Source organism: Pollicipes pollicipes, unplaced genomic scaffold (genome assembly GCF_011947565.3).
Source record: "Pollicipes pollicipes isolate AB1234 unplaced genomic scaffold, Ppol_2.1 Scaffold_7262;HRSCAF=8765_pilon_pilon_pilon, whole genome shotgun sequence".
Taxonomy (NCBI): Eukaryota; Metazoa; Arthropoda; class Thecostraca; order Pollicipedomorpha; family Pollicipedidae; genus Pollicipes; species Pollicipes pollicipes.
In genome coordinates this window covers 12,004,115-12,031,988 of record NW_023597055.1, presented here as the reverse complement: position 1 = coordinate 12,031,988, position 27,874 = coordinate 12,004,115, and the positions used below count along the sequence as shown (strand labels likewise).

Sequence of the window (27,874 nt, the reverse complement as noted above, 5' to 3'; positions counted from 1 at the left end):
CAGTGTGACGCGCAGGGCTGAACATGGTGGATATCAAGCTGACGGTGTCGGTGGCGGCTGCGCTGCTGGTCGGCGCCGTTGTCGGAGGGCTGGTGGGACACTTCGCGGTCCCTAGCAGCGACCCGGTGAGTGCGTGTCCCAGGCAGCACTGGCAGCACTGGCTTAACCCGATTTCCTTGTGGGAGAACTGGCTTGATCGGCCCTTCTCCGGTATTTTATCAGCCCTAACTACAATTTTAGAATAATTAACAATTTTATATTCATTTGTAAATATCTGAAGAATTAATTTTCGTTAACCTTTCAACATTCAATCCTGAGCAGAGGCAGTCCTACAGCAGGCTTTAGAACGGCACGTTTGGTCATTTCCCACGGCCTAGCACACACCTGAACTAACGTAAAATTAATGAGATGAGGTCCGTTTGTGCGTTGCTCTGCAGTGCACTGAATCGAAGGATTTGTATCGATGCTATATGGAATATCACATCATGATGTAAACGACGGAGGCTGTCTCAGGGTGTGGAAGACGGGCAGCGTTAGATTAGAAATCTGCACATGGTGAAATATTGCAAAATGCTCAATGCAAAATGAACGTTTCGGTTGCTGAGGCGTCTATTCAGTAAAGCTGGGCTTCGGGACAGAGGTGAACGTACGACAGGATTTTGGCAAATTTCGGGTCAGTTCGAAACAGCGGCAAACAGCATTATCGGAACCTACTTACACGACTGCTGACTATTGTTTTGGCCGTAATCGTTGCTAAGCCCCAACGCGCTAAGGTTCAACAGTTGTTGCACTTCAACGGTGCTATCTGCATACGTCGCTATGCTAGATACACCTGAAAATTTACAATCAGCGTCGAAAGATACCCTTGGTGGCGTGTTCTTCAAAGCAATAGGTTAAGACAAAGCTATTTCAGTTCAGTGATCTTCCTGACCTTGACCTTGATGTGAACTGTCACACTTTACCTAAGGTTAACAAAACTAATAGTAGCCCTAACCTTATCTGGCTCATTGTCTAAAAACGGCATCTTGAACCTGCATGACAGGGCTAACACTTCGCTGTGGTATCATAACACTTGCTGGAACGATTCTCCAGCAAGTCCTTCGGCGGCAGCCATGGCCAAAATTTGGTCCGCTACATGCCACCAACTTTGTGAGTTGCATATAACTTGGTAATTTCAAAAAAAATCCGCCACACAGTTGTCTACAACTATACAAAGTTTTGGTGTGCTATGTCGCACCGTTCGTGAGTTTTTCTGGAAAAAACCCGCAGGAAAGTCAAATTGACTCCTACCTAAGCCGCGTGGTAATGCTAATAAGGAAACTATCAGCGCTAGCTGGAGAACTGCCAGCACAGTGCTAAGCACTGTGTTAGGGTGTCTCCTTATTTGATGGCTCACGGATTCGGTAATACACTGCGGTCGAAACTCTAACATCCAATTGATTGGTATGTTGTTTGAAAAGCGTTGCAAATGGATCGCTGAAATTACCACCGGAACAGCGAAAAACAGCGTCGCTCGCTCACTTGGGAGTGTTCTGGTCCGACAGGTGTTATTTGGTGGCCTTTGATGACATGCCCACGCCCGGAACACTACATATGGTATGTGCAAAGGTGTTTTGCTGGCTTAAGGGCATAGGATATTGGACTAAGGCTTTTAAAAATGCTCATCAGCGCCCGTAAGTGCTTGGTCATTACCGATAAAGCCACATGATACGCGAAGCGGGTCTGAATTTTAAATCTCCAGAATGTTGATAGTTGTGTGTACCCCTCTGATAAGAGAATAGGCCCAGAAAATAAAAAAAGCTCATGGCCTTCAGCTTCATTCCTTGAAATCACACCCAAAACTCTTTCATGATTTCCTACACAGCAAACCAGACACACACCGCATAGCATCTATCGGAAGGCAAACTCTTCACACTTACCGGTGCCCTGGGTTTTCCGTTTTAAGTCGCTAGATTTGGAATGTTTATTCCCGAGATAGCGGTAAATGAAAAAGTTTGCTCAATTGGTTTATACAAAACGTATGTGTACCTTACCAGTGCGACAGTATTGATTAATGTCCCCTAAAAGTAATATCGCGTCTTCGTATACGGAACACACCAAACTAAGCCCAGCACCACACTTCAACGTGGTGACACACAATTAAATAGAACGTTTAGGATGTATAGGGACAAGCACCTCCTTGTGTAAAATGATTTGCAGAATGTAAAAGGATGGATAGAAATGAACACTTTTACAGGGGTGCCATTTTCTAAAATCGGTTAGGGAAGAAACTATGCCACCAGTGTTGACCCAACTTACCCCCAAAACCTGAGTTCTCCCGGGATTTCTTACACTTGAATTTGCGTTGTCGATATTTAAATAAAATATTGTTTTGAAATAACAATCCGCTCCAAAATGGTTTTGCTGCGGAAGAATGGCTTTCCATTTGAAGGCGACGTGAGGTCGGTTTTTGCAAAAGCTTAGAATTCGAAAACGTTTCATGTAATTCACATCATCAAAAATTCACATGCAAGCGCATGTCAGTAATTCGAGCCATTGTGATCAACAAGACATCCTGCCGTTCCTCGCCGAAAGCAGGTCGAGGCACAAACAAGTATCACGTAAAATAGCATGACTGTACACGCACGCACAAGACCTTAGGAAAGACTGCCCAATGCGCTGCCACAGCACAGTTATGCATGAAAGCAAAACTGAACTTGTCGACCTTTCCAAGAGACTTGTCGACAGCTGGAAGGAAGAGCAGAGCTAGTAAACACTGCTGACTTAATAGAAATCCAGAGTGACCAGCGTAAAAAATAGCGTGGCCAACGCTTTGGCACGTGTCGGAAGTTAATGTAAGGAAAAATGCCCTTGGATCTTGGTGTTCCGCGGTGATGGGTTGCGTCCTCAGTTGCAAGCAACTGACCTTCATTACACCAGGAGGTAGGAGTTAAGCAATTTTATTTGTTCGGAAAAACCTTAGTTGTATTGGGAAGCTTGAACGTTTGATATCTGTACTCACGGTGATTTTTTTCGCAGACACAGATCAACACCACCCTATTTCTTTTACTCCGGATTCCACCGCACACACTGCGTTGGTTCCATTCCTGGACGCAACTTTATGGTGCAACTTGGCGGAGGATACATGCAACACTATATTTGACATCGTGCCGTCCCGTGATCAACCTTGGTCCGTTCCGAAAGTTCAGCCGGTTGTGGCGTCTGCCTTGCGACGCGAGGCAGCCGCCACAAAAATTATGCACGAAAGCAAAATTTTTGAATTTCACGACGCACCGGCACGTGGTGGGGTGACGCTAGGCATGTGGCGCCATTCGTTCCTGGCTGGAATAGCCGACGGGCGGTGGAAGCGTCGCTTCAATGGTCATGTGACGTTAGAGGGCAGCAGAAATCATGCAGATAACTGCGGTGCGTTAAACGGAATGCTCCGCATTTTAAGATATTGAAGCAAACATCAGTTATGACAAAAAGGCCCACTTATAACTATTGGTACACTTTTAAGTAGAAAAGACCGCTTTAGACAATGCAAATTTTCTTTGTAGTAAATATGCTTTTCACTACGCCATCGTTTGATCGCGTCATCGTACCTTGCACAACGTTGATTGAGAGCCAATTGACGGCTGTTACATCTGGAAATCATGCTCAAGATGCGAAAGACTCAATAATTACATTGAGTTTGGCCTTGATCACCGTATGGCCAATGAAATGACAGGGTTTTGATAACGTCATTACGAGGTCATGAACGCCTGTTTGAGCTTAAAATAGCCTCCCCGAAATAGTCTGGAAATCTTAACAGCCGTCTGGCTCAGAAGCCAGAGGGGTTTGGGTCTTTAGAAAATCAGGGTTGTGAATTACACCGAATTATCTTTAAGATGGCTAGTTCAGTTCAAAATCACATGCAAATGTGGAGCGTTTCCTTTAAAGAACGCGTTCCACATTTCTATTCATTGATCCATTCGTATCCAGCGTTACCATTGTTCCTGCTTGGTCTTCCCAGCGCTCGCTGCAATGATCGAAATTCAAAGATGCATAACTTGTCATTACTACAACATAACCTTCTGTTGGTTGGTGAAAAAATGACCCAGTTTTGGCTGTAGCGTAGCGCCGTTTCAAGGGATATATTTGAATGATATGGCCCTCGCCCGACATTGGTACCTGACCCACCACTGAATTTTGAACTAGGACAGGCACAGGATCAGAATAAAACCGACATGTTGTTTTGTGTCCTAAACTATGCAACGGCCTTTGACTCCGGGTCAACAAGTGGCTTTCCAGATCACGATAATGATCTGAAAGGGACCACGTCGTTAATAAGACTACACCTTAGTCAGTACAAGATCCAAATAAAAAAACAAAGGCTACTTATGTGGGCACCAGTGTGTCCCTGGCTTTCTTCCAGTTCTTAAAATGTTCGGGTCTTTGATTTGGGTGAAATGAGTGACCTCTCGACTTCTGAGCTAAAACTAGGAAGTCAAGAGATCACTCATTTTCACACGTGCGACTTCTGAACTAAAGCTAGGTCATCAGCGGCATGTCAACCTTGTATTGCTATGCTGTGGAGATATTCATGCTACGGTCATCGAATAAGCATTGGATTAGCATGGAATGATTTAAGCCTGTCTGTACTATTTCAATTGCGAATGCGTAAAATTCTACACATACATTTAACCTCTGAAAGTTCAAGTTCCAGGTCGCATATGAGGTGAAACACCTGTTCTGTCTGTCTGATAACCACTCTATCAAAACGCCGCGATGAACGAAATTTGGCGTAATATGATGAACCGTTCCACGCGACCATATCTGAAGACATGACAAAGACCTCTGCTCGTCAAAGGATGTCACAGATTCTTGCAATGTGTAGCAATGATCATGATCATGCTGATGTTATGCAGCGAAGAGCAAGGCTGAGTAAATACACTAAAGTCGCACTGGTCACATATTGCAGCTGCAACCGCAGGCGAAGGCAGGGCGGCTTATGTGATGGATGCACGCGCAAACTGTGCTTAGTGGCACTTGCCTGTTCTATGTTTATCTGACATAGCGTGACTTTCACTCACGGAAATCACTACAACTTTTACACAGTGTTTGTCCTCAGGATTGTTATATGGTTGACCATACAAACACATTCTTCCAAGTGTACGCATCGTGGATTCCATGTGAAAGAACGATTGGACATGTTTGACTCAGTTTGGCCTTGGATTGGGCATGTTTGACACATACGCACAATCAATCGCCTCAGACACAAAGGACTGTCATCAATAACGCCAAAATCGTTCACGGTCTTGTAACGATCCAGTGGGAAACAGCTACAGAATTAAAGAAGAGAAAAATCAGCATTCCTTTTAATGAATACCAGGGTGTTCAATACAACGCTCACGAGTCCACACATGCCATGCTGTCTCAGCGAACCATCGGCGGCGGATGCCACAGGTGGCAAGACCAGCAGCAGAATCAGCCGCCCAGCGTCACCACGGTCAGCCTCCCCCCCCCCCCCCCCCGTCCAGCCAACGTAGCAACAGGCCACTTCCAATAAGGCGAGCAGAGCTGGAGATCGAAGCCATACAACGCTGCGTCAGAGGTGGAGAGTCGCAGCGGCGGCTTTGGTGAACTAGTCCAGCCGCAGGAATCATGTCTGTCCGGAGCCGACTGCGTCACCGCAGACGACAACCTGCTCCGCCCACCGGACACCTACGACCGTGACCTGTACAGCCACCTTCCAACCGGGCGTACACCATGCGTCCCCGGTCAGTGGTCCCTGGTTCCGCCTTCGGTGCGGTAGAGCGGTCCGTCTCCAGTCGCTGACTGAGTCGAGCACGGAGCCGAGAGCCTGCCGCGGAACTTTCGCCACGATGATGTGGTCACATCAAATATGCTGCTTATGACGAGTGCACTTTGTGTGTGCATCGCGTTTTGATTTGCGTTTGCTACTGGGCGAAACTATCCGGATTGACGAACTCCGCCAGCAGGTTTTATTACATTGGTACCGGACAACGTTAACCGGTTTAACGTGACGTAGCCTCCAGTTTTAACAAATAACTGAACTGAGCTGCGGCACTGACACTGACACATTGACGTGTTGACTGAACTGCGGTATTGACAAATGAGAGTCAGCCATGAGCTGCATAGCCTTACAACGCCTATCTTAGATTTTTAGACAGTTAACGTCGAAAAGCTATCGTTATCACATCATTTTTGTACGTTCCGAACAAGCTTTGCTCTTACAATTCTGCTCCCTAGATGTGTCTCTCTGCGGGGAAAAATGAGAACTTGGTGGTTGAGATGTTCTGGTTCCTTCCAAATGGCGTTTGTATTACGGTGCTGAGTTCAATTAAATACCGCGGCACAGCATTATGGTAAATAATCATGAAAACGGATAAAGTCGCGTTCAGTATGTGATTTGTATTTCACATACGCATACTAGAATGCATTAGGAGCTATTCCCTATTCCTCATCTCTCCAAATACTGAACTGCTCTTGAACTACATCGCGGTTTACCTGGATCGTGGTAGCAATAAGCCAAGTATTCCCAGACGTAGACGTTTCCACCAGTGCGTTGCTATCGTTTTCATCGGTGAGTCCATCGTTTCAATTCAACATACCCTTCGACCTGAATACTAAATTCGAAGGACGTCTGGTTCATCTTGAGTCCCATGTGAAAGTTGCGAAACATAATCTACGCATACTCAATTTAAAAGCCACTATTTGAAAACCAGCAGAGGCACGGTTTTGGCTTGCGTTATGTTTACTCGTTAGTTCTTTTACTACCACCTTCATTTCTGTCGAGTATGATGCACAGTTACTATGAGCTGCCCTATAGCTATGCGGCGGAATACACTGTGTAGCCTTCATATTTCACGACATGCCATTTTGCATTATGCAAACAGTGCAAAAGTTATGAGATCACGGTACGCCATTGAGAAAACCTTAATTTTTGAATCCTGACCCGAACACCAGCTTATTGAGCTCAGCTCCACTGCAAACTCGCTCACGGTAACATTCACCGAAAACGACTAAAAACTGCCCCCATGAACATCAGTAATCACTCACTGGTGTCATGCACGTCAGTTTAGTTTAATACAATAGTGCAGCTACCATTACGCCATCAGAGACTGCCACGAACGCTTACATCAATAATTATCCCCTGGTGTCATGCACGTCAGTGTAGTTTAATACAATAGTGCAGCTACCATTACGCCATCAGAGACTGCAACGAACGCTTACATCAATAATTATCCCCTGGTGTCATGCACGTCAGTGTAGTTTAATACAATAGTGCAGCTACCATCATGCCATCAGAGGCTGGTACGATGACAAGAAACGCCGGATGTGTCGCGTGGAGGGCCGGACTCCAATTTCGCAATACTTTCTCCGACCAATCTTTACAAAACTGCTTCCCTGGCCCATCGTCTCAGCCGGTCGCGAGCCTTCAGTCGAGAATGATTAGTATTAGTAGTTAAGCTATCTTCCACTCCCACCCCTTTCCTTTCTGAATGGGCGATCCCTGGACTGCGTGCCCGTCTTCTCAGTAGAGGCGCTCAGTTGATTAGCTTCGTCACCCTGGCCCACGCAACTATCGACCATGCGCGTCGCCGCGATGGTCACATGCCCCGGAGGCGCCTTCCTCAAGCCGCAGCCCAACGCCCTTACATGCGCGGCCGGGGGATGTGTGGGCTGTGGAATTCAACGTGGAGGGCTGGTCTGACATCCTGCTGAAACAAATCTCTTGCGGCGTAGAGAGCTGGTCTGTCATCCTACTGAAACAGATCTCCTGCGGCAAACAGAGCTGATCTGTCATCCTGTGGAAACAGATCTCTTGCGGCGTGGAAAGCTCGTCTGACATTCTGCTGAAACAGGTCCCTTGAAATCACACTACATAAATGAGTTAAGCGGTCACTGGCGGGGATAATTATCTACCCGCGAGTTGCAGGGGCGGAGACATTTGACGCTCATTTTAAATTTTCTTATCGCAGGCACCCCACCAGGAAGGTTAGGGGTGTCCACGGACCTTAAATGGCCTTTGTCAGTGTTTCGTTTAATGAACTTACTGTCGCCGTTTCTCAATTCACGCACCAACATTATCTTGAAATGTTTGCCATCTTCTTTCGTAGTTCTTTAGGCCAGATAAAGATGGAGCCTCAAGTGGCCTTCGCTCACCTTATGCTTGGAGAGACGTAAGCTCAACTGAGTAGCATGAAAAGATCGGCGGACAATTCCGGCACTAACTTCGAGTTTGAGCCTATTTGATAGTAGCTGAGCTCAGAGTCACGACCTAAACATGTAAATTTTCACAAGATTTCCACACAAGAGCTCTACCTGCCTTGTAAATATGGTGTTGTCTATCTTAGTTGGTGTTCTCTCTCTCGGGAGCCTGATGATTAGCGGGTTGAATCGCTAGAAGAAGCCTCACCGGTGCATGCCTACTGTCTAGAGTTGCATATTTCCTGCGTAAACATTTGTTCATGGGGAGTTTATTCGCTTCGACAGAGCTTCTGCCTCTGATCCGTGCCTCACAGGTCCCGTGCCGGGCGGATGGCCATTGTAGAACTTTCCGGCCTGTGGCTGGCAAGCCTTTAACTCTTAAGTGTTTGTTGAGCCACATCAGCTGTTATCATTTTGCCGGGCTTTGTGAAGTTTGTATGTTCATGCGAGTTCTTATCTCTGTGAGCTTCCGCTCGTTAACTGGGAGAGAAAACCGCTGTGTGCCTGCTCGGACGACCTGGAGCTCGGCCAACACCAGACAGCCTGCCAGCGGACGAGCACTCGTCCAGTCTGGCAGCTCGAACACTTGACAGTGGACGGGCGCTCATGCGGTCTGGTAACTCGAACATCGGCCAGTGGACGAGGTGTGATAGCTCAAACACCTGCTAGTGGACGAGTGCTCGTCCAGTCTGGCAGCTCGAACACCTGCCACTGAACGAGTGTTCATGCGGTCTGGTAGCTCGAACACCAGCCAGTGGACGAGGCTCGATAGCTCGAATACCTGCCAGTGGATGAGGTGCGATAGCTCGAATACCTGTCAGTGGACGAGGTGCGATAGCTCGAGTACCTGCCAGTGGACGAGGTTCGATAGCTCGAATGCCTGCAATGGACGAGGTTCGATAGCTCGAATACCTGCAGTGGACGAGGTTCGATAGCTCGAATTCCTGCCAGTGGACGAGGTGCGATAGCTCGAATACCTGCCAGTGGACGAGGTGCGATAGCTCGAATACATGCCAGTGGACGAGGTGCGATAGCTCGAATACCTGCAGCGGACGGGGTTCGATAGCTCGAATTCCTGCCAGTGGACGAGGTGTGATAGCTCGAACACCCGCCAGTGGACGAGGTGCGATAGCTCGAATACCTGTCAGTGGACGAGCGCTCTCCGATCCGAAAGCTCGACGCCACTGAGGACGAACGCGATCTGTCTTGAAGAGGTTCACTGGAGGCCTCCTTATGGGGTGCATTCGGAAACACTTGAGCTCTGTTTCGGCGTATTTAGGTTTTGAGCACTCTCTGTCGGACTGTTTGAAACGCAAAGTCACTTTTCGATTTCGTAACGAAACCACTAAAGCGTTCTCCGTTGTCTTTGGCATATACCTGTGCACAGTTAAAGGTGATGTCTGAGAACAGAAGGAAATGTCAAAAACCTTAACATGAGAGCTAAGGTGACACGAACCCAGTAACATGAGACTGTTGTTTCTCGACACCGGCTTGGAATATGAAGTCGTGGCGTGGAATGCAACACCAGGCTGTGACCTTGATGCTCATGTTATTGGGCAATATAGTGTCTCACAGGCGTGCCAGGCTCAATTATTGCACACCACACGGTTCATCCAGCTCCTGATAGCGTTTTATTTTCATTGCGCACTGACGTATGTGGCACTTTAATTGTAAAATAACAACATTTCGCAAATATTCTGCAAATAGTCCTGATATTTGTCGCAAATTTTGCACAAAGCTTCTAGCCAGTTATTGAAGCGGTTGATAGAAGACACATTTCAATGACAACGTTTCTCTCGACATGTGCTGAGACCACATTCCTGACGATTTATAAAAAAAAAATGTACTGCACTGTAGTTTGAGACCATCAGGAAGCTTGTCAGTATGCTTGCGGCAGTCTCAGACATTTCAACTTAGGCCATCGCGACACGTTTAGGCTGTAGTATTTGCAAATCATGTCAGCATCTGATGCCCAAGAGCCGGTTGGTGTATCAAATACAAGATACCTGATCCTAGGTCAGTGAAATTTGCTGTATCCCAAATTCAGTTATTTTGTTGCCTATGAAGCTATCTCAGGGATGTATGGCTTTGCTTAGCACTCCATTGCCGCATCAGATTGAACGATTTCATAGGCGTTGTCTTCACTGACAGCCATTTTTGACAGCCAGCCTGGTTTTCACCTATCACAGTTCAGCGGCCTTACAAGGCACATCTAATTGCTTGATACCGTGAGATTTGCGATTTGATGACCCATTGCTCTGCAAAGTTTAGTGCAGGTACTTCGCGCCGTTCGGAAATTATTCTGTTAATTCCTTTGGGGGCGGCAGTCAAATTGACCCTCACCCTAGCACGTATCAACCTACTAGGCCTCTATGACTAGGAGTGGCGCCTGTTTAATCGCTTTAATACGATTCTCCCAGTGCCTCCTAATAAACCTAAGTAGCTGCATGCCTATGCCACAGTACATTAAGATGAAGAAGACGCTTTGTGAAGTAATGCGCAAAGCTATTGCCAGGTAAATACCAACACAAAGCAGCCAATTTGTAGCATGACGACACAAAAAGCAGCCAATTCGTAGCTTGATGACACAAAAAACTGCCAATTGGTAGCATGAAGACACAAAAAAGCTGCCAATTCGTAGCATGACGACACAAAAAGCAGCAACTGTGATTTGGTTTGTGCGGTCGTGCGCCGTCGTGTCGGTGTGCCGTCGGCCGTTGGTGGCCATTCCAGGGCCATGCAACGGAGGAGAGCGGGTAATAGTGGAGCAAACTTACACGCACCATGGAGTCCTCCGCCGAGACCAAACCCACACAGGGAGCCGTGCACGGGTTATAGGCTCGGCGTTCGCACGGGGCCACTCACCAGGGGACACATCAGCACACTCATGGCTGGCGCACGCAGCTGATCCTGGATAAGCGTCGCGGGGACGGGGGGTGAACCGCGAGTGCCGAAAGACGAGTCCGTCACAGACCTGCACAAGCCAGTGAAGCCCTGCCTGCCAAGATGGGCGGGTGCCTTTTCCCGATTATATTGCTTACCTGTGTGCCTGTGGCAACGTCGGACAGTGACGTCAACAGTGTTGGAGAGCAAGGACACTTCATAAATGCAGAGGCCAAAGTGTCCATACATCACGCCTTGGTGTATCCATTGCCACGTATTATGCTATTATGGTTATTATCACATTGTCATATCTACTATACCGCATGCTATTTATGATTACTGCCCACTGCTGCCACGCTCCTCAAAAGCGAATGGGCGCGCGAAAAAAGAGGCGGGTCAGTCTGTTTCACCACCAGACTGAAAAGCACTTCACGACCCGAAGTGCGTGTCAAGTCAAAGAACAGCTGACAGAAAGAGCGCCTTCATATTTTAAAACTTATCCCTGGAGAGCTCAAACAACGCGCGCCCTCACGTAAGACTACACCTTCTGTGGCATAAAACCAGCATCCCCAACATAGCGAAAGTCGTCACGTGAGGAGAAGGCAGCCTGCTGGCAAGCAAAACCAGCACCTCTCGCCGCTGGGGGCTGTATGGGTGCCACCACGCGGCAGGAGTACGAACTACGCGACCCCAGCGCCGCCGCCGCCTAACGGCGACCGCCGCCCGGTGTAGTGAGCACCGCTTTTAAGCTGCAGCTGGCAGCACTGCCTTGGTTGTCTAACGCGATCAGTAACTTTCAGTTACTGACTCTCTTCTGCTATTCTCTTCTGCTATTCGTTTTGATAAAAAGCATATTGCCGAAATGTCAACGCATCTGTACTCCATTCTACTGGTTTTTCTCCGAGGAATAAGGCTACTACTACTGTCTTACCTAGCAAACAGCAATCACGCAAGGAAGCATCTGGCTTTCTGATTCGGTTTTCTCAAACACGCGTTGAGGTCTCCTGTTATGATAACGTTGATTGCGGGTGTGTGTGTGTGGGGGGGGGGGGGGGGGCGAGTGTGAGGTTCGCCGTGCGTTGAGGTCCATGCTGGCGGAATTGGTCTTACTGTATTCGTTGGACGCCACTAGGCAATTGAAAGCAAAAACTACAGCCCCTTGTCTGACCTTCACTTGGCCCATATGACTTCTAAATTTGACTGGAAATAATCGTTGTTGCCGGTCTTGAAAGCGTGTCCATGGTTACGGGTTCATGCTGTTGTCGTGGTTACGACCTCATGTTGTTGTCATGGTTACGGATTCATGTTGTAGGATAGTTACACCACTGTGACCAGCTGTCAGTCTGCTGTGCTTCATCAGCCTGGGGAGACTCGAAACACGCTGATGACGAAAGCAGCAAGGCAGGTTTCGCACAATCCCCAGACATGAAAACACTACATAACTGTTGTCTCTGTACACAAATCTGACAACTTCGTCTCAATGGATGGCGTGTTTAAATGCCCGATTAGCACTGTCCGCCTGCCACTACTGCCGTGTCTGGCCCAGCTGTCCTCTCCTTCGCGGCCTCGGTAACGGATCCAATGACGTCATCCAGTGGGACCGCCAATGATGACGTCATCTAGTGATCAGGGTTGCCTCGGTCAGGTCGGCTGGGCGGTCAGCGGCGGTGCCAGGCTCTGAGATGGGGAGGGTCAACGGACGGCTGCCCTGTACCCGTGATAAAGACAGGCTTGGCCCAAAGAGAGGTATAGGACAACTAAAGAGGGGTTCATAAGACAACCAAGATGGGGAGTGAAAGCGATGTAACGCACTGGTGGTGTAGCCGTTGAGCTGCTCGCCTGGGAAACCAAAAGTGCTGGGTTCAGTTCCTCGCGGTGCCCGCCCTCTTTATTGGGGTGAGAGGCAGACGATGCCATATGGCCACAGCAGCTGAGTGTGTCGTGAATCCCCAATAACACGCGAGTGCAAATTACAACTTGAGTCGTATGATTTTGCTGGCGAATGCAGCTTTTCTTCCAAGTGGTGGCCCGCTGCTTCAGGTAAAAAACCATACTGACTGAAGAAGTAGCTTCAATAGCTTATTTGATTCTGCGTGGTATTACATGAACGTCACTACACATATTTTTACCGCAATAAATACGCCTAAAATGCAGCATAATCTACAAAGATGCAAAATGGTTACACGATAGTTACCGATCACATTTATCGCTATCATCAATTCAGAATCATAACAACCGTGCTCATCCATTCGGCATCGCTGGATAGAACTCGCGTCGGTGATGGTCGAGCCGCGTTCCTGCAGCCAAAAGCAAACCTGACACCCGAGTGAGAGGTTCATTTTACACCTCTTGGCTGATGCCTTCCAGGAACGGTCTGCTCATACCGCTCGGCAATTTCCGTCAAAATGAGGCGACCGGAATCAGAGCCGTGCGCCTAACTGGCAGTCCACTGAGTGGTTCACGGACGCGTGATAATTTTGTCGCTCGGGACTTCATCTGCCGCTGGAGAGAGCTACGCGCGCAGCGTGAGCCTTGTTCATCGGTGAGGCGTGGTGGAGGTGGAGTGAAAGACAACTGGCTGGGTAGATTGGGAGATTTTATAAATGTGTTTCAGGTGATTTGCGAGCGTGGTTTTGAGTAGGCGTTTTGAGCGAAAGGTTGTGAGCTGAGAGCTGTTCCCTAGCGAAACTTCAGACTTGTAATTATGTCCACCACTCACGCTGTGTCGTTCCGATTGGTCACTTAATTTAGCCCGTGCCGCCATTTTGATCGGGGAGACCGTGAGGCCCGTGACGTGCAATGCTTCAGGACGATCGTCCCCTACCAGACGACCCCGTTCGGCCAGGATCCTGGTGATCTTTTGATATTTCACTGGCCAAAGCAGGCGCCCGTTTTAACACTTGCACTCAGCACACCGTTAGGTGACGAGTCCAGCGTCCGTTTCCCTGGATCGCAGGGGTCCTGGATCCGTGTTTCATGTCAGATGGTAGAGGAACGGAAAAGTCTGACTATGATGACGCCTCACTAGATGAACATCCTGACGGGTGGCGCCGGCCGGAGCCCGGTTTGATCCTCACTTCGGCTGGTCCCGGATGAGCCCCATCAGAGGACTCCCGACCGTCGGGCGGCGCCGCCCGGAGACCGGGTCGATCCTCACTTTGGCTGGCCTCGGACGAGCCCCATCAGAGGACTTCTGGGCACACTGGCTGGCTGCCTGGTAACAAATGACCAGGGCATCTGTCTCAGACTGGGACGCGATCTGATTGCACTGTCGGGCTGCGAACGCCGTTATTGCTCTGGGCTCGAGACGTGGGCGCGGGACTATCTCGTGGCATGGTAAAAGGCAGCCTTAGGGTGTCAACATAGCCTGCAGACAGAGTAAACGCGCCCGCCGCAGAGCCGCTGGGTGTGTTTGCAGATCTGGCAGGAAACATCTTGAACGAATGGGTTTGTTTAAGACGGGTTGCTGCAGGCATTGTATCATTCTATTATAGCGGCTTAAAAAGAGTGTTTCATATTTATATGAGGTTTTGAACTGAAAGATCCATCTTGAAGGTCACTCGGTGTAATTCACAGTTCTGCCCTGCCAGTTTCTAAACTGCCCTAAACCCTTCTAGTTTCTGAGCCACACACCCGCAATAACGTGCAGACTTTTTCGGGGTCTATTTCAAGGTCACCTAGGCATCATGACACTGCAACAACTTTTTCAAATCCTGCCATTTCATAGGCCATGTGGCGATCAAGGCCAGTAAGATATAATTGTCAAGGCGTTCATATATGGCATTCGTGAGCATGTTTTCTAGATATATCGGCTGTCAATTGGCTCTCAGTCTGTGCTGTGCAAGGTGCCATCACTTATTGAAACGATGACACATTGAGAAGCATATTTACTCAGCAGAAAAATTGTGTTGTTTAAATAGTCTTTTCCACTTATGGGTAAGCCAGTAGTTATAAGTAAGCTTATTTCATCATATCTCATGCTTGTTTCAATGTCTTCAAATATGGAGCATTCCCTTCAAATGGATGGTGGGACCCGTTAGGTCTGAATTTACCTATTGGTACTCGTCTGCTGTGAGCGTCAACATTTTGTACTGTCGTTTTTTTAGGAATGACCTTTGACGCTAACAACCGATCACCCGATTCTGAATTCAATGAATCAAACACAACAAATGTGCCACGGTTCTGAAAAGATGTCTGATCAGAATTGGGAGGCTGCTAACCTTTGCTCCATATGCTGCCACATTTCTTACGTGGCAGGGAAAGAGGCAGTGGCTTGACGTCCCAGCACCGCCCGTTCCTGTTAGGTGTGAGCCTACGTGGAGCCGTGGCTGGGATGAATGTCTCGGTCTGACGTCTCAGCAGAACCCGCTTTCGTTGGTGTAAGCCTGCCGGAGTGCGCCGGTTGACCTGGCCCAAGGTCGTATCGGTGCGTCAGCTGACCCGGCTCAAGGTCACGCCAGTGCCGGCAGAGAATGGGCCAGCTTTTATCCAAGTAAAGTGAAAAGCTAGCACCAAGGTCTAGGGCAACATTTTAATTTGCTGCCCAGCTGCTAATTGATTCGAAGATAATACCTCAAAATGTCATGGCAATATGAATGACGCAGACGGTAATTAGATAGGTGCGTCATCCCGGATGGAAGTTACATTTCTCACGAAAGTCATTCTGGAGGGCTCATAGTTTCCAGTTGAAATGCCGATTTCGTGAATTTCTTCGGTCGGACTATTGGCTCATTCTGAAAGCACGGCTATGATTTCAGTTACACTTTTAAAAGGAGATATCTGCTTGCACCACTTCTATATTCAGTTGCCCAGTAAGGGGCGTAACGACCGAGTGGTTGGTGTCCTCGGCTTCCACACGGGGGCCTGGGTTCGAAACCCGCCTGCTCCTTGCCGCCGAGCTGTCCTAATATGGTCCGTGCAGTCATCGGCTTTCCACAAAAGGGTGCGCGATGATGTGTATCGGGTTCCATGAAAGAGACATTGGTCTGTTGTGCGGCATCACAAGAGGAGTTCTGCTGGATAATCGAAGGCAAAACTTTCGACGCTGGGCATTTGCAAAAAAGGCTCGAACGGTTATATACTTAAGTCAATAGCGAGCAACACAAAGTTGTTATTCGCTGAAGTAGATTTTGCGTAAAAATAGGTTCCACAGCCAGCTATGTCATGGCTGCAATTCAGCGGAGGACATTAACATTGATGCATACCACACAATGAAAACTAACGCTTGAACGGTTGAACCAGACGCCTGCTTACATGCTCACTGTTTATTCCGCTCCAATCCTCAGACCCTCACGGTGAACAGACATCGATTGCTGACAGTGGATTGCCAGCGCTGGCACGAGTTAGTGAACACATGTCTTTTCTCCCATCGACGGACCGTACCGGCGCCGCTGCGGGGCTCTCACGGCATGGTGACGCGCTGGTGCGAGCCCCTCACGGCATGCTGGCGCGCTGGTGCGAGCCCCTCACGGCATAGTGACGTGCTAGTGCGAGCCCCTCACGGCATGGTGACGTGCTAGTGCGAACCCCTCACGGCATGCTGGCGCGCTGGTGCGAGCCCCTCACGGCATGGTGACGTGCTAGTGCGAGCCCCTCACGGCATGGTGACGCGCTGGTGCGAGCCCCTCACGGCACGGTGACGCGCTGGTGCGGGCCCCTCACGGCATGCTGACGCGCTGATGCGAGCCTCTCACGGCATGCTGACGCACCGTTGCGAGGGTCTCCTCGACCAGTGTCAGTCTTAATGTGAAACGCAATCGCACACGGCTCAAACTGTTTTAATTTGCTCCACGGACCCAGTCTCTCGACGTCTTCCGAGGCTGGAAATTAGACGCATCAGAAGTGATAACACCAGCGTGAAATCGAAAATAGCATCCAGCGACGCGTCCAGGGGCAACAGGACAAAAACCAGCCCTAATTCGGGCGCGATGCAGGCCTCAACCTCAGTAGATACTGTTGGGCTCATAGTGAAATAGGAGCTGGCAGGAGCTCACGTTATTTGTTCGCACACATATTTCGCCAATTAAATTTAATTCCCCAAGAACAAGGTATGCATCTACCGTAGTTCGGATACACTTTCTTAACATAATTGAAATAGCTGGGAAGTATGTTGCTCGTCTCGTGCTCGTGAAGAGTAGATATATATATATATATATATATATATATATATATATATATATATATATATATATATCCAGCCTCTTCTTGTTTGGCCATTTTTCTTAATACGAACGAGGGCTATTTATAAGATTTCACATGTCCACATCAGTTGGCGAGCAATTGGCGCAGTCATGTCTGAAATGCAGACTGGCTGACCGTAAGAGCGTCCCACTGCTGCCGACCAGGCTGGCTGGCCGTGGAGCGTCTGACTGCTGCCGACCAGGCTGACTGGCCGTAGAGCGTCTGACTGCTGCCGACCAGGCTGGCTGGTCGTAAAAGCGTCTGACTGCTACCTACCAGGCCGGCTGGCCGTGAGAGCGTCTGACTGCTGCCGACCAGGCTGGCTGGCCGTGAGAGCGTCTGACTGCTGCCGACCGGGCTGGCTGGCCGTGAGAGCGTCTGACTGCTGCTGACTGAGGGAGTCCACGCATGCTGCTGGATACACAAACCTGCTGGCTCTTCGCAGAAGCCGTCCTCAAAGTAGGACTTTTACGCTCAGTACAGAGTAAACATCCGAGTTTTGTTCGGGAACGCAAGGCGTAAAACAGCGCGCTGCGGTGAAATGATGAGGAATTTTGCAACGTCTTTCTTATGACTGGCTGGGTCATCGCTCTGTATGTAACAGTTATAAGAAGCTTGACTCAGCTACGCTTGGCAACTGTTAAGGCTCTATATCTAGTGGAATCGCTTTTCTTGTTGTTACACTGTCTAGTGTTATTTGCAATGAACAACTCATCGCGCATCTCAGTATGCAACATGTTTGTAACGGCCTTTTTAATTGACCTTCCCCTATACACGGATTGCGCCAACCCAATAATTGTTCTTGCTTTAAGCAGGAACGTAGAAATATGCGGTTTACAACACTGCTGGACAATTTTTTATCCTCGTTTTTGCAGGAAATTTTCCAGAAAACCGTAAGTATTCTGCAGTTTTGGGCTTTGCGTGAGCGCTATGGCAAGGAAGGTCACGGAAGTGGCTCATTCCTTGTGACAACTTCTAACGCATTACACGTTATCGATTCAGCATCTTTTTTGACGTTCAAAGCGTTCAGCCAATGGCAAAGTGGCAAAATGGCTACATTTTGATTGTTTCTGGTTTGTTGAGGTCTAAAGGCTATTTTCTGAAATTAGCCATTCCTTTTCTCTACAGAAAGGAGACCTGAAGGAACTCTTCCGCTAACGTTTAAACGCTCTTGAATCCCCGTGATTTGATCAACAAAGCATTACAAAGGTGATTTTTGGTACCCTATAGGCGCTTTTGATTCCCGATGCATCCCCACCAGGCATTTCTATGGACTGGATACCAGGCAGTGGTAGCCGTTGTCAGTGCGGGATTCGCAATGGACTGGAGAGAGGCCACGGAATATGAAACAGGGGTCAGTACTGTGGGGACGGCATGTCGCCGTACGGCTCCTGTAGGACCCCTGAACGCGACGGGTCGTGCTCCACATGACTCTCGGAGTATCGCTGTGACCAGAGGCTGCCGCCGCTGTCTCCCGCCCTCGCCGCCATCGGCAGTCCCCGTCGCCCGCCTCTGCCGTCATTGGCAGTCCCCGCCGCCCGCCTCCGCCGCCATCGGCATTCCCCGCCGCCCGCCTCCGCCGCCCGCCTCCGCCGCCATCGGCATTCCCCGCCGCCCGCCCCCCACCGCCATCGGCATTCCCCGCCGCCCGCCTCTGCCGTCATTGGCAGTCCCCGCCGCCCGCCTCCGCCGCCATCGGCATTCCCCGCCGTCCACCTCCGCCGCCGGCCTCTGCCGCCATCGGCATTCCCCGCCGCCCGCCTCCGCCGCCATCGGCATTCCCGCCGCCCGCCTCCGCCGCCATCGGCAGTCCGCAGTCGCCGCCGGCCGGGCTCGCTGCGCCGCTGCGATACGGCGGACCAGCGGAGGCTCAGTGTCGGCTCAGTACCCCGCTGATAATGCAATCTTGCGCCCATTTGGCGCACATTGTCACGCTGGCGGTCCGGATGCCGGCCCGTTTTTGTCTGCGCGGGCAGCCCGACGTATGCTCAGCCAGCCGGTCGGGAGACAGTCGAGGTGCTGACAACCTTGACTTTGGACTACGGGGCCGTGCTGCCGTGGAGTGCTCGCGGCACCGGCGGAGAGAGCAGTCATCGCTGCCGACAGCCCTGCTCGTGGTCCTAACCGACGACAGGCAGCCGGGCTCGGTCCGTGTCCGGCTCGGCTCAGCTCTAGATCAATCTTGACCAGCGGGCTGGGCCCAGCGCCGGCGCGCTCGCCACCGCACCGCACTCCGCTGGCCAGCGCAGCGGCGCTCCACTGGCAGCGCAGCGGCACAGTGGCAGCACAGAGGCGCAATAGCAACGCAGCAGCGCTCCACTGGCAGCATAGCGACACACTGACCAGCGCAGCGGCACAGTGGCAGCACAGTGGCGCACTAGCAGCGCAGCAGCGCTCCACTGGCAGCGCAGCGGCGTTCCGCTGGCCAGTGCAGCAGTACACAGGCAGCGCAGCGGCACACTGCCAGCACAGCGGCGCACTGGCAGCACAGCGGCGCACTAGCGGCGCAGCGGCACGCGAACAGCGCAGCGGCACACTGGCAGCGGACGTACGCCCTTGCGTCTGCGTTGCACGACACGGGCACGTTACACCCGGCCCTGGTGTGCTCCCCAGCTGGTCGTCGGTGCCGTCTGGCTGCTGCTCAGCTTCCGTCGACAGGCGTATGCGGTAGTGACGGGGCCGGGCGCCGCCGCCTCATCGGGCGGGGCTGGTGGTCGCGGCGTCACGAGGTTGAGAGAGCTGGTCGTGTTCGGATGTCGCTGGTCGGTGCCAATGGCTGTTTATCAACGCCGCGTCAGACGCAATGCCTGCGATTTGAGACGAGCGAGGCGATAACCGACGTAAGATTTATCGTAACACCATGGATATGGCATCAACACTTGAGCTAAAATATATTTCCAGACACCCTCAGGAGGTCGTGCGCATAGGTGAGGTCAAGTAATGCAGAGTCTGAGCGGCGTCGGCCTTACTCTTTTATCTGCTGTGGTTTGTAGTATGTGACCTCGCTTCATCAAACGCTCCAAACGGCCAGATCCCTGATTCGCCCGAGCTCGAGCCCGCGTGACCGGCTGTATGTGTGAGCGCGCACATTTGCCATCACGGTTTTATGATCTCGGATGATCTATCGTTTGTCAAATTGTGATGGTCCCGCTTCGCTGCGACGCTGGGTAATCGAGATTCACGATAAATGAATCTCGGCTACTAAAATATCCAGTAGTCGAGATTTAGACGCCGCTTTGACCCGAGCATCTATTCAGCTGCATTTAACAACGTTAACCATGTAAATCGAGCGGGAAGGGTCATATTTTCCTTCCATTGCAACGACGCAAAATTATCACACCAGCTCGAACGGCTTTCACGCACATGGCCGAGTATGGCAGCACATCTTGCGCTCTTTAACGCTTCAAGTGCATGATGCTTCGTTAATAGTCGAAAAATGGCTGCTAATACCGTAAAGGTATGAGCTTTTATCGGGCCCAACAGCCTGACCGGGCAAGCTGGTCTGTTTTAACAGTCAAATTATCTTCAACTCATTTCACTGCTCTTCGTCCAGCGTCTCCGTCCGTTGTGATAAGCAATATGACCCCGACGCAGACCAACGCTCTGTGAAGCAAATGGGGATATCCCGTCTTTTCAACCAATTTCTCCCCGTCACGTTGCTTGGAGGCGCCGGGACACCCGACTCCAACGGAGCACCCATTTCCCGAGGAATTGCTGACATTTTCAGCGAGTTTCCTTAACTTTGAAAAGCCACGCACAAACAGAGGTGGCACAACTTATGCTTTACGGGGTGCAAAACGTTTCCAGCTTATCACATTATATTATTTCATATTGTACATACGTATGTGCATGTATGTATATATATATATATATATATATATAAATACATATATATGCACATATGTATATATATACGTATTACTTAGCTTTGTGCCATCCAGTCATAGGGCCTGGCAGCTTCTGGCCTACGCCCCTGAAACTGCGCTAACCGCGGCTGCAGATGCTGTTTGAAAGAAACACGTAGCCTCTCCCCCTTCCCCCTTTCATTGAGGATGCCGCAGCAGTGACCGACCGCTCTCCGAAGTCCGAGGCGCCGTCCCGTGTGTTCGGCCGGACACGAGCCGCCGGCCGTCCGCCAGCCCTGACTGGACGACATGATGATGGAGCGTGGGTAGAGTGTGCGCCAAGGAAAAGTTATGGGGTCGGTCGGCGTCGCACTAAGTGGACCAAGGCGGACCCGAGTCTTTCGCGGATGCCGTAATCGGATAATGAGGGATAATGGCGCGGGTGAGAAAGCCACAGCGAGCTTTGGGCTGTTGAATACTCCCAGAGACCGATCAGACCACCGCGAAGCGGGCGGCTCCCTCGCCTCGCGCGGGGCCGGTGGTTTAGGCTATCTTTTCTCTGGCGGCTGTCGGGCGGAGATACTTGTACAACCTATGCGACTTATGTATATATATATATACATATATATATATATATATATATATATATATATATATATATATATATATATATATATATAGCACAACGTGCGCTTCTTAGCGCTTTAGATGCATCATGATGCTTCCTACGATTGATGGCTGCAACTCCGGAAAGGTATTATCTCCAGGAGAAACCAAGTCCTATCTTTCAACAATTGTGCTTTTTCTGGACACCGGTGAAGGGCTTCTCGAGCGTTCTCGTGAACTGTCCAATCGTGAAAACCCAAGCTTCTGGATATTTTGGCGCAAAAACCTAATGATACATAGTTCTTCGGCATAACGTTCTAGATTGGGAATATTTTAGAAGACCTGCAGCTGTTATAACTTATATCAGCCAAAACCAACGGAGCGGATTTTTATCGACAAAACGCTTTGACCTCTGACCTTCCCATTGCACCTGACGTAGCCCTGTAAATAGCCCGACAGTGTCATCACCCACACAAAGTGTGTGGAGCAGCCGAGGGAACTTCAACAGTGCTCCCCTCTGGAGTGTCACATACGTGTGGCCCTCCAGACTCCAACAGTGTGGCTCCTCTCAGAATTGTTACATACGTGTGACCTAACGGGATAGCGCTGCGCTTCCTTCAAAGCGACCTTGATCGATCGGCCCCATTTGCCCGCTGCACCAACTATTGCCTCCAATGCCGTCCCCTCACTAAGTCCCTCCAGGGACTCCAAGCCACAGGGGCATCCGCTCTCTCACCGGGTCTCTCCAGGGACGCCAAGCCGTCCATCCTCTTCACTGGGTCACTCCAGGGACGCCAAGCCGTCCGCTCTCTCGCTGGGTCCCTCCAGGGACCCGGGCCTCGCATTCAGGTCGGAGGATTGTCAGGTCGCACCTCCTCTTACAGAACGTGCCGAAAGCGGTGCCGGCCGATGCGCAGTGCATTCTGCAAGGCGCCGTGGCCAACAGCAACGTCAGAGGCACGATAAGCTTCAGGAGGAGCGGCGGCACCATCACCGTCACCGGCACTGTCACAGGTGGGACACGGCGACGGTGCGCGGTGGCGCCGAGGTTCTGGAACCATGGCTTCGTGGCGGAGGATGGTGATTGGAATGATGACATTGGGGTAGACGACATTGTTTGAAATATTACAGGGTGAGATGGACAGTAAGTTCAGAACACTTTGATTTAGGTAATACTACATACAAAATCCTTAGAAAAGCCGGCTGCTCACGAAAAAACCGAGTTAGTCATATGACAAAGCGAAAAACGTCATGCCGTGATGTTGAAAGACAGATTTATAGACTCCAGTCTATGATGACGGTGATATAGATCGATAACAGGTAGAGGTTCAGAAGACAAAACAGCGTTGAGGGAAAACCAATGGTAGGATGTGTTACGGGGCGGTGAGATTTCACACAGGATGTGTAACGAGACCCATTCCTTTCGCACAACCAGCGCTTCTCAGGCGTAGCCTCTGCGGGCGCATCCCACATGACCTCATAGCTCCAACCGACGAACGCTAGATATTTCTCCCAGCTCGCGGGATGTGCTGTTTCCAAATACCGACAGCCTGCGAGGCCCAGCTTGGAAGCGTGCAGCTCGGCATCTAAGCTAGTCCATATAAATCCAACGTGTACACAAACGCGTAAGGTATGCAGAGTAACTCACTACGCAGCCTTTGTTTTGTGTTTACTTGAGCTTTACGATATCACATCCAGCAAGCTACCCTGGATGAACGGATGTCAAGTTCTTTCACAGGCCATGGGGTGTCTCTGGATATCCCGCCGAAGTTCCGCGCATTTCAGTGTACCACCAGTCCACTCCGCGATCGAGCCTGGTCTCAAGCTGACCCCCTGGCTGACCCCCTGGCTGACCCCCTGGCTGACCCCCTGGCTGACCCCCTGGCTGACCCCCAGCTGACCCCTGGCTGACCCTGGCTGACCCTGGGTGACCCTAGCTGACCCCCTGGCTGACCCCTTGGCTGACCCCCAGCTGACCCCCTGGCTGACCCCCAGCTGACCCCCTGGCTGACCCCTGGCTGACCCCTGGCTGACCCCTGGCTGACCCTGGGTGACCCTAGCTGACCCCTGACTGACCCTTTGACCCTTATCTGACCCCTAGCCGACCCCTAGCTGACTCCTGGCTGACCCCTGGCTGACCCCTGGCTGACCCTGGCTGACCCTGGGTGACCCTAGCTGACCCCTGACTGACCCTTTGACCCTTATCTGACCCCTAGCTGACCCCTAGCTGACTCCTGGCTGACCCCTGGCTGACCCCTGGCTGACCCCTGGCTGACCGGTAGAATGCTTCTCCACAGGACTGAGTCCGGGCAAGCACGGCTTCCACGTGCACCAGGCGGGCAGCACGGCCAACGGCTGCAAGGCGGCCAAGGGACACTTCAACCCGCTCGGTGAGCCGGAGAGGCCGCCGTCCTGGCCGGCCGGCACGGGTCACGTAGGCGTACGGCGACAACGGCGTCGCGGAACAGTGTAGTATAGGCGGAAGGTGGGAGGGGGGGGGGGGGCGGGGATGAGGGAGAAGGGTTCACGTGGCGTGTCGTTGAGCATACTGGTGTATGAGTCGAGCGCCTATCGGTTGACGCATTTTTTATTGACGTATATTTTCCATATTCAAATAATCGGCATGTGAATTCCTTGGGCAATGCGATGTCGTCCAATGCCCCTAGGTGACTGCCTGCAATTCGCACTTGACATTAAGCGCGATTTCTTTCCTGCGTCTCTGTTTGACTTGAGATTTGGTTTTTCCGGATGATAGTTGACCTGATCTGACCTTTCTGCCCTCTGCGCATTTGCATTCTCTACCTGAATTTTGGGGTTCACTACACTGACGTGCCAAATGCTGACGTGACGGGCATGGGTCCGCCCCGGCAGCTGTCGATGTTAACTACCCTACCCTAACTACCTCGGCTACCTCCTTTACCTACCCTAACTTGCTTCGGCTTGGCTCTTGCCATTGCCCGAGACTGACCTATCTAACCTTCAACGCGGGGTCTAGCACAGCCTAAGCTTCTTAGCTTAGCCTGAACTATCTCGCCCGGCCTGACATGGCCTGGTCTGCTTGGTCACATAACAACGCGACTTGACCTGACTTGACCTGGCCGGCAGGCAAAGCCCACGGCGCCCCGTCGTCGGCAGAACGTCACGTGGGTGACCTCGGCAACATCGTGGCCGACGCCAACCAGTTGGCCAACATCAACATCAAGGACAGCGTCATACGGGTCAGACGACGGCCAGCCCCTGGCGGAGGCGAAGGGGCCGGCAAACAGGGGTCCCTCGTTCAGATGTGCGGAGCGCGGCGTTTTACTGGTTATTTCGGTAGTTGGTGGCGCGCGCATCAAATGCTGTTGAGCTTAAACAACGCGTAAAATTAGCTCCCAAAATCTACGCCAAGGTAGACAAAGCAAAGGACGCTAGATATCATTTGAGATGACAGCATACGAACCATCGCTAAAATGAATAGTCAGTCCGCTACAGGCTTGAGAAGTTTGCGGTTAGTACACATTAGTCACAGGCAATGAGGTACTCATCAATGTGTGCAGTGAAGTCCGTGTTTACTGTTCGTTTGCATTATCACCCCAGCGGCCAGCCGCAGTGATGTCACTGCTGGGCCACTCCCCTCCACAATGTTAATATGCTGCAATGCGCCTCAGTGAGCCCGCCTGGCAACGAGTGCGGCGTGCCGCACGGCGCCAGCGTACCCCTCCCCCCAGTTTGACAGCGTTACAGTTGCACCCAGAAGTACGTGATGTACTCGCGCGCACGTAAATCCTCATGCTTTCTCGCGCTATTGTCGCGCACATTTGTTCGGCACCTAAGAGCGATCGCAATTGTTTACCGTTGCACTGTTTCTTACGTAGTGCCATTCCCGTGAATCGTTTTCCTTCTCGAGAATGCTGCTTTCTGGGACGGCACATTTATTTTCTCTGTCTGTTTCTTGATGCTTTTCGTGTTTCAAAGCAACTCAACTGCTATATTTATATTTTCTATGGTCTGTTTTAAAAGGATTCACTGGAAGATAAATGGTAAACCCTCAAATAATGCGGTGGTATATGTCCTGTCACGCATCGCAGTCTGCCGGTGAGGGTACACTCCTAAATAGTTTGATCATCATTCGCTACAGTTCGCAGTCTTCTGCTAAAAGGAAAACCATGGGTAGTCTGTTAACGCCACGTGATATCCGTATTTCGCTTGTAAACGTAAACCCCCGTGGTTTACATTTACATTTTATCCGCACGGTCCGTTACCACGCTGCCGTGTCCGCAGTTTGCCGGCGACGGCAACATCCTGGGTCGGGCGATCGTGATCCATGCCGGCGAGGACGACCTCGGTCTGGGAGGTCAGAGTGACAGCAAGACGACCGGCCACGCCGGGGCCCGGCTCGCGTGCTGCATCATCGGCGCCGTCAACTGAGCTGTGACGTCAGCGGGACGACGTGGCCGCGAGCGTGACGTCGTAGGAGCTGTGGACGGAGAGCGTTCCCCGCGGTCTCAGCGGCGGCTGGCGTGTTGTCATGACAACCGCGTGCTGACCGTTCGACGTTCTTCCTGGTCGACGATGGTCTTTTCCAAAGTGAGGACAAAGTGCGTGCGACTTCGGTACTTCAGCCGAAGGCGTGACGTCATTGGTTCCTATCAGAGAGTGATGTTGATGTGTCCTTGAACTCGGAGTGTGGATACCGCTGCCCGAGTTTGTGCCTTGCTTAGGGCCGTCAGCTGAATGTGTGAGTTCTCGAGTGTCCCCAGCTGGGCTGTGGCCCGTACGGAGGCGGCACAACCGATAGAGGCGACTGAAGAGCCCGAACTTGGTGGGAATGTCTTGGTCTGCGAATCTCTCGTCATTTTCTGACAGGAATTTTGGGCAAAGGCAGCTGCGACAAACTCTGGCTGCGATTTACACATGGGGAGAGATTTACGTCAACTACATTCCTTTCGTTATTCAACACAGTGACATGTCATTTGCTAAAGTTCGCGATGCCTGCGAAGTTGGCAATTGCACGTTGGGAATTGCACCAGAAAGCTAAATGAGTTTCGTCAGCAAGGAGAAGGTATAATCCCAGGACGTCAGTTGCTGTCGAGCGCCTGGTGCACTGGTCACGGGCCCGAGACATGCTTTACGACAGGGCAGTTCCAGAGGGTGTGAATAGTAATCCCCGCGGAAGGTACATTCCGTCCAATTTTCAAGCTGAGGTTGTACCGCTAGCACTACGCTGTTGCATTCGCAGAGTCTGCTGTCAGCGCCGTAATTCGCGCATGAGGTGTTCAGATACGTTCAGACAATTGTTGGCACACTTTTCAGACGTTTGAGTGACTGCCCTGGGCCTGTATGTTCAAATTTTGGTGGCTTTGTCGAAGGATTGAAGGGTGCAGGTCACGAAACAACTGGTTACGCACTCGTTACTAAAAAATAACTTCTTTTGTATTGAGATAGCCTCTGGAATGATTGGCAGGCTGCTGCCTTGTTTAACAGCATTGCTGACGCATATATTCGACATAGGCCATTGAAACCCAATTTAAGAGGTCATGGGAAAAATTGTATGACATCGTGGCGAAACACCCTAAAACAGAACACCGCCTTCCACGATGCTACCTCAGTTCCAATGCAAAGCCGCCTGCACTTTTCAAAATTCTTAATTCCGTGATACCATTTATCATCTCGGTGGAATGTGCCACTTTCGTGAGCCTGCTTCCAACGCCGCGCAGGGAAAGGAACAGTTTCGAAGCATTGACAGGAAATATTTTGTAAGCTAGAGCATACCTACTGTCGGTGAAAATGATGTGACAAACCGAGATGCACATTGAAAAGTGTGTGCTTTGTCAAGATTTTATGACCGAACAGGCTCCTTTTCAAGGTTTACACACATGCATGAGTATTAGGAAGTGCGCGTAAGATTGTATCGCACCTGATGTCCTAGAGAAAGCGTGCATAACACTCACTGCCTGGTTAGAAGTCGAGGTATATTTCACAATGCAGTTGGTAATCATTTACATTTTCTTTAGTGTTTTGGGTTTTTCGATGGTGCTCAGAACGCTATGTGCTTTTAATGTTCACAAACAACATTCCGTATTAATTTGTATATGGTTAAATATATCAAATTGTATATGGAAAAGCTATGTCTGTGAATATTGTAATTGTGCACAAAGTTTCGAATACATATGCGTATTTTC

General features: G+C 50.6%; 1 protein-coding gene across 1 annotated transcript; it reads left to right on the top strand.

Annotated features, from left to right (window-relative positions):
- Positions 1–27,874, top strand: LOC119114307 (superoxide dismutase [Cu-Zn]). The gene is made up of 5 exons (XM_037238504.1): positions 1–125; positions 22,595–22,724; positions 24,008–24,100; positions 24,816–24,928; positions 25,974–27,874. The coding sequence occupies exons 1-5, from the start codon at positions 24–26 to the stop codon at positions 26,118–26,120; spliced, it is 585 nt and encodes a 194-aa protein (XP_037094399.1). The 5' UTR covers positions 1–23; the 3' UTR covers positions 26,121–27,874.

Excerpts from the sequence above, each read along its gene's own strand:
- LOC119114307 (XM_037238504.1), top strand. The coding sequence starts at position 24 with ATGGTGGATATCAAGCTGACGGTGTCGGTGGCGGCTGCGCTGCTGGTC. Across the intron at positions 126-22,594 it reads CGGTCCCTAGCAGCGACCCG|AACGTGCCGAAAGCGGTGCC; the intron begins GTGAGTGCGTGT and ends CTCCTCTTACAG. Across the intron at positions 22,725-24,007 it reads CGTCACCGGCACTGTCACAG|GACTGAGTCCGGGCAAGCAC; the intron begins GTGGGACACGGC and ends GCTTCTCCACAG.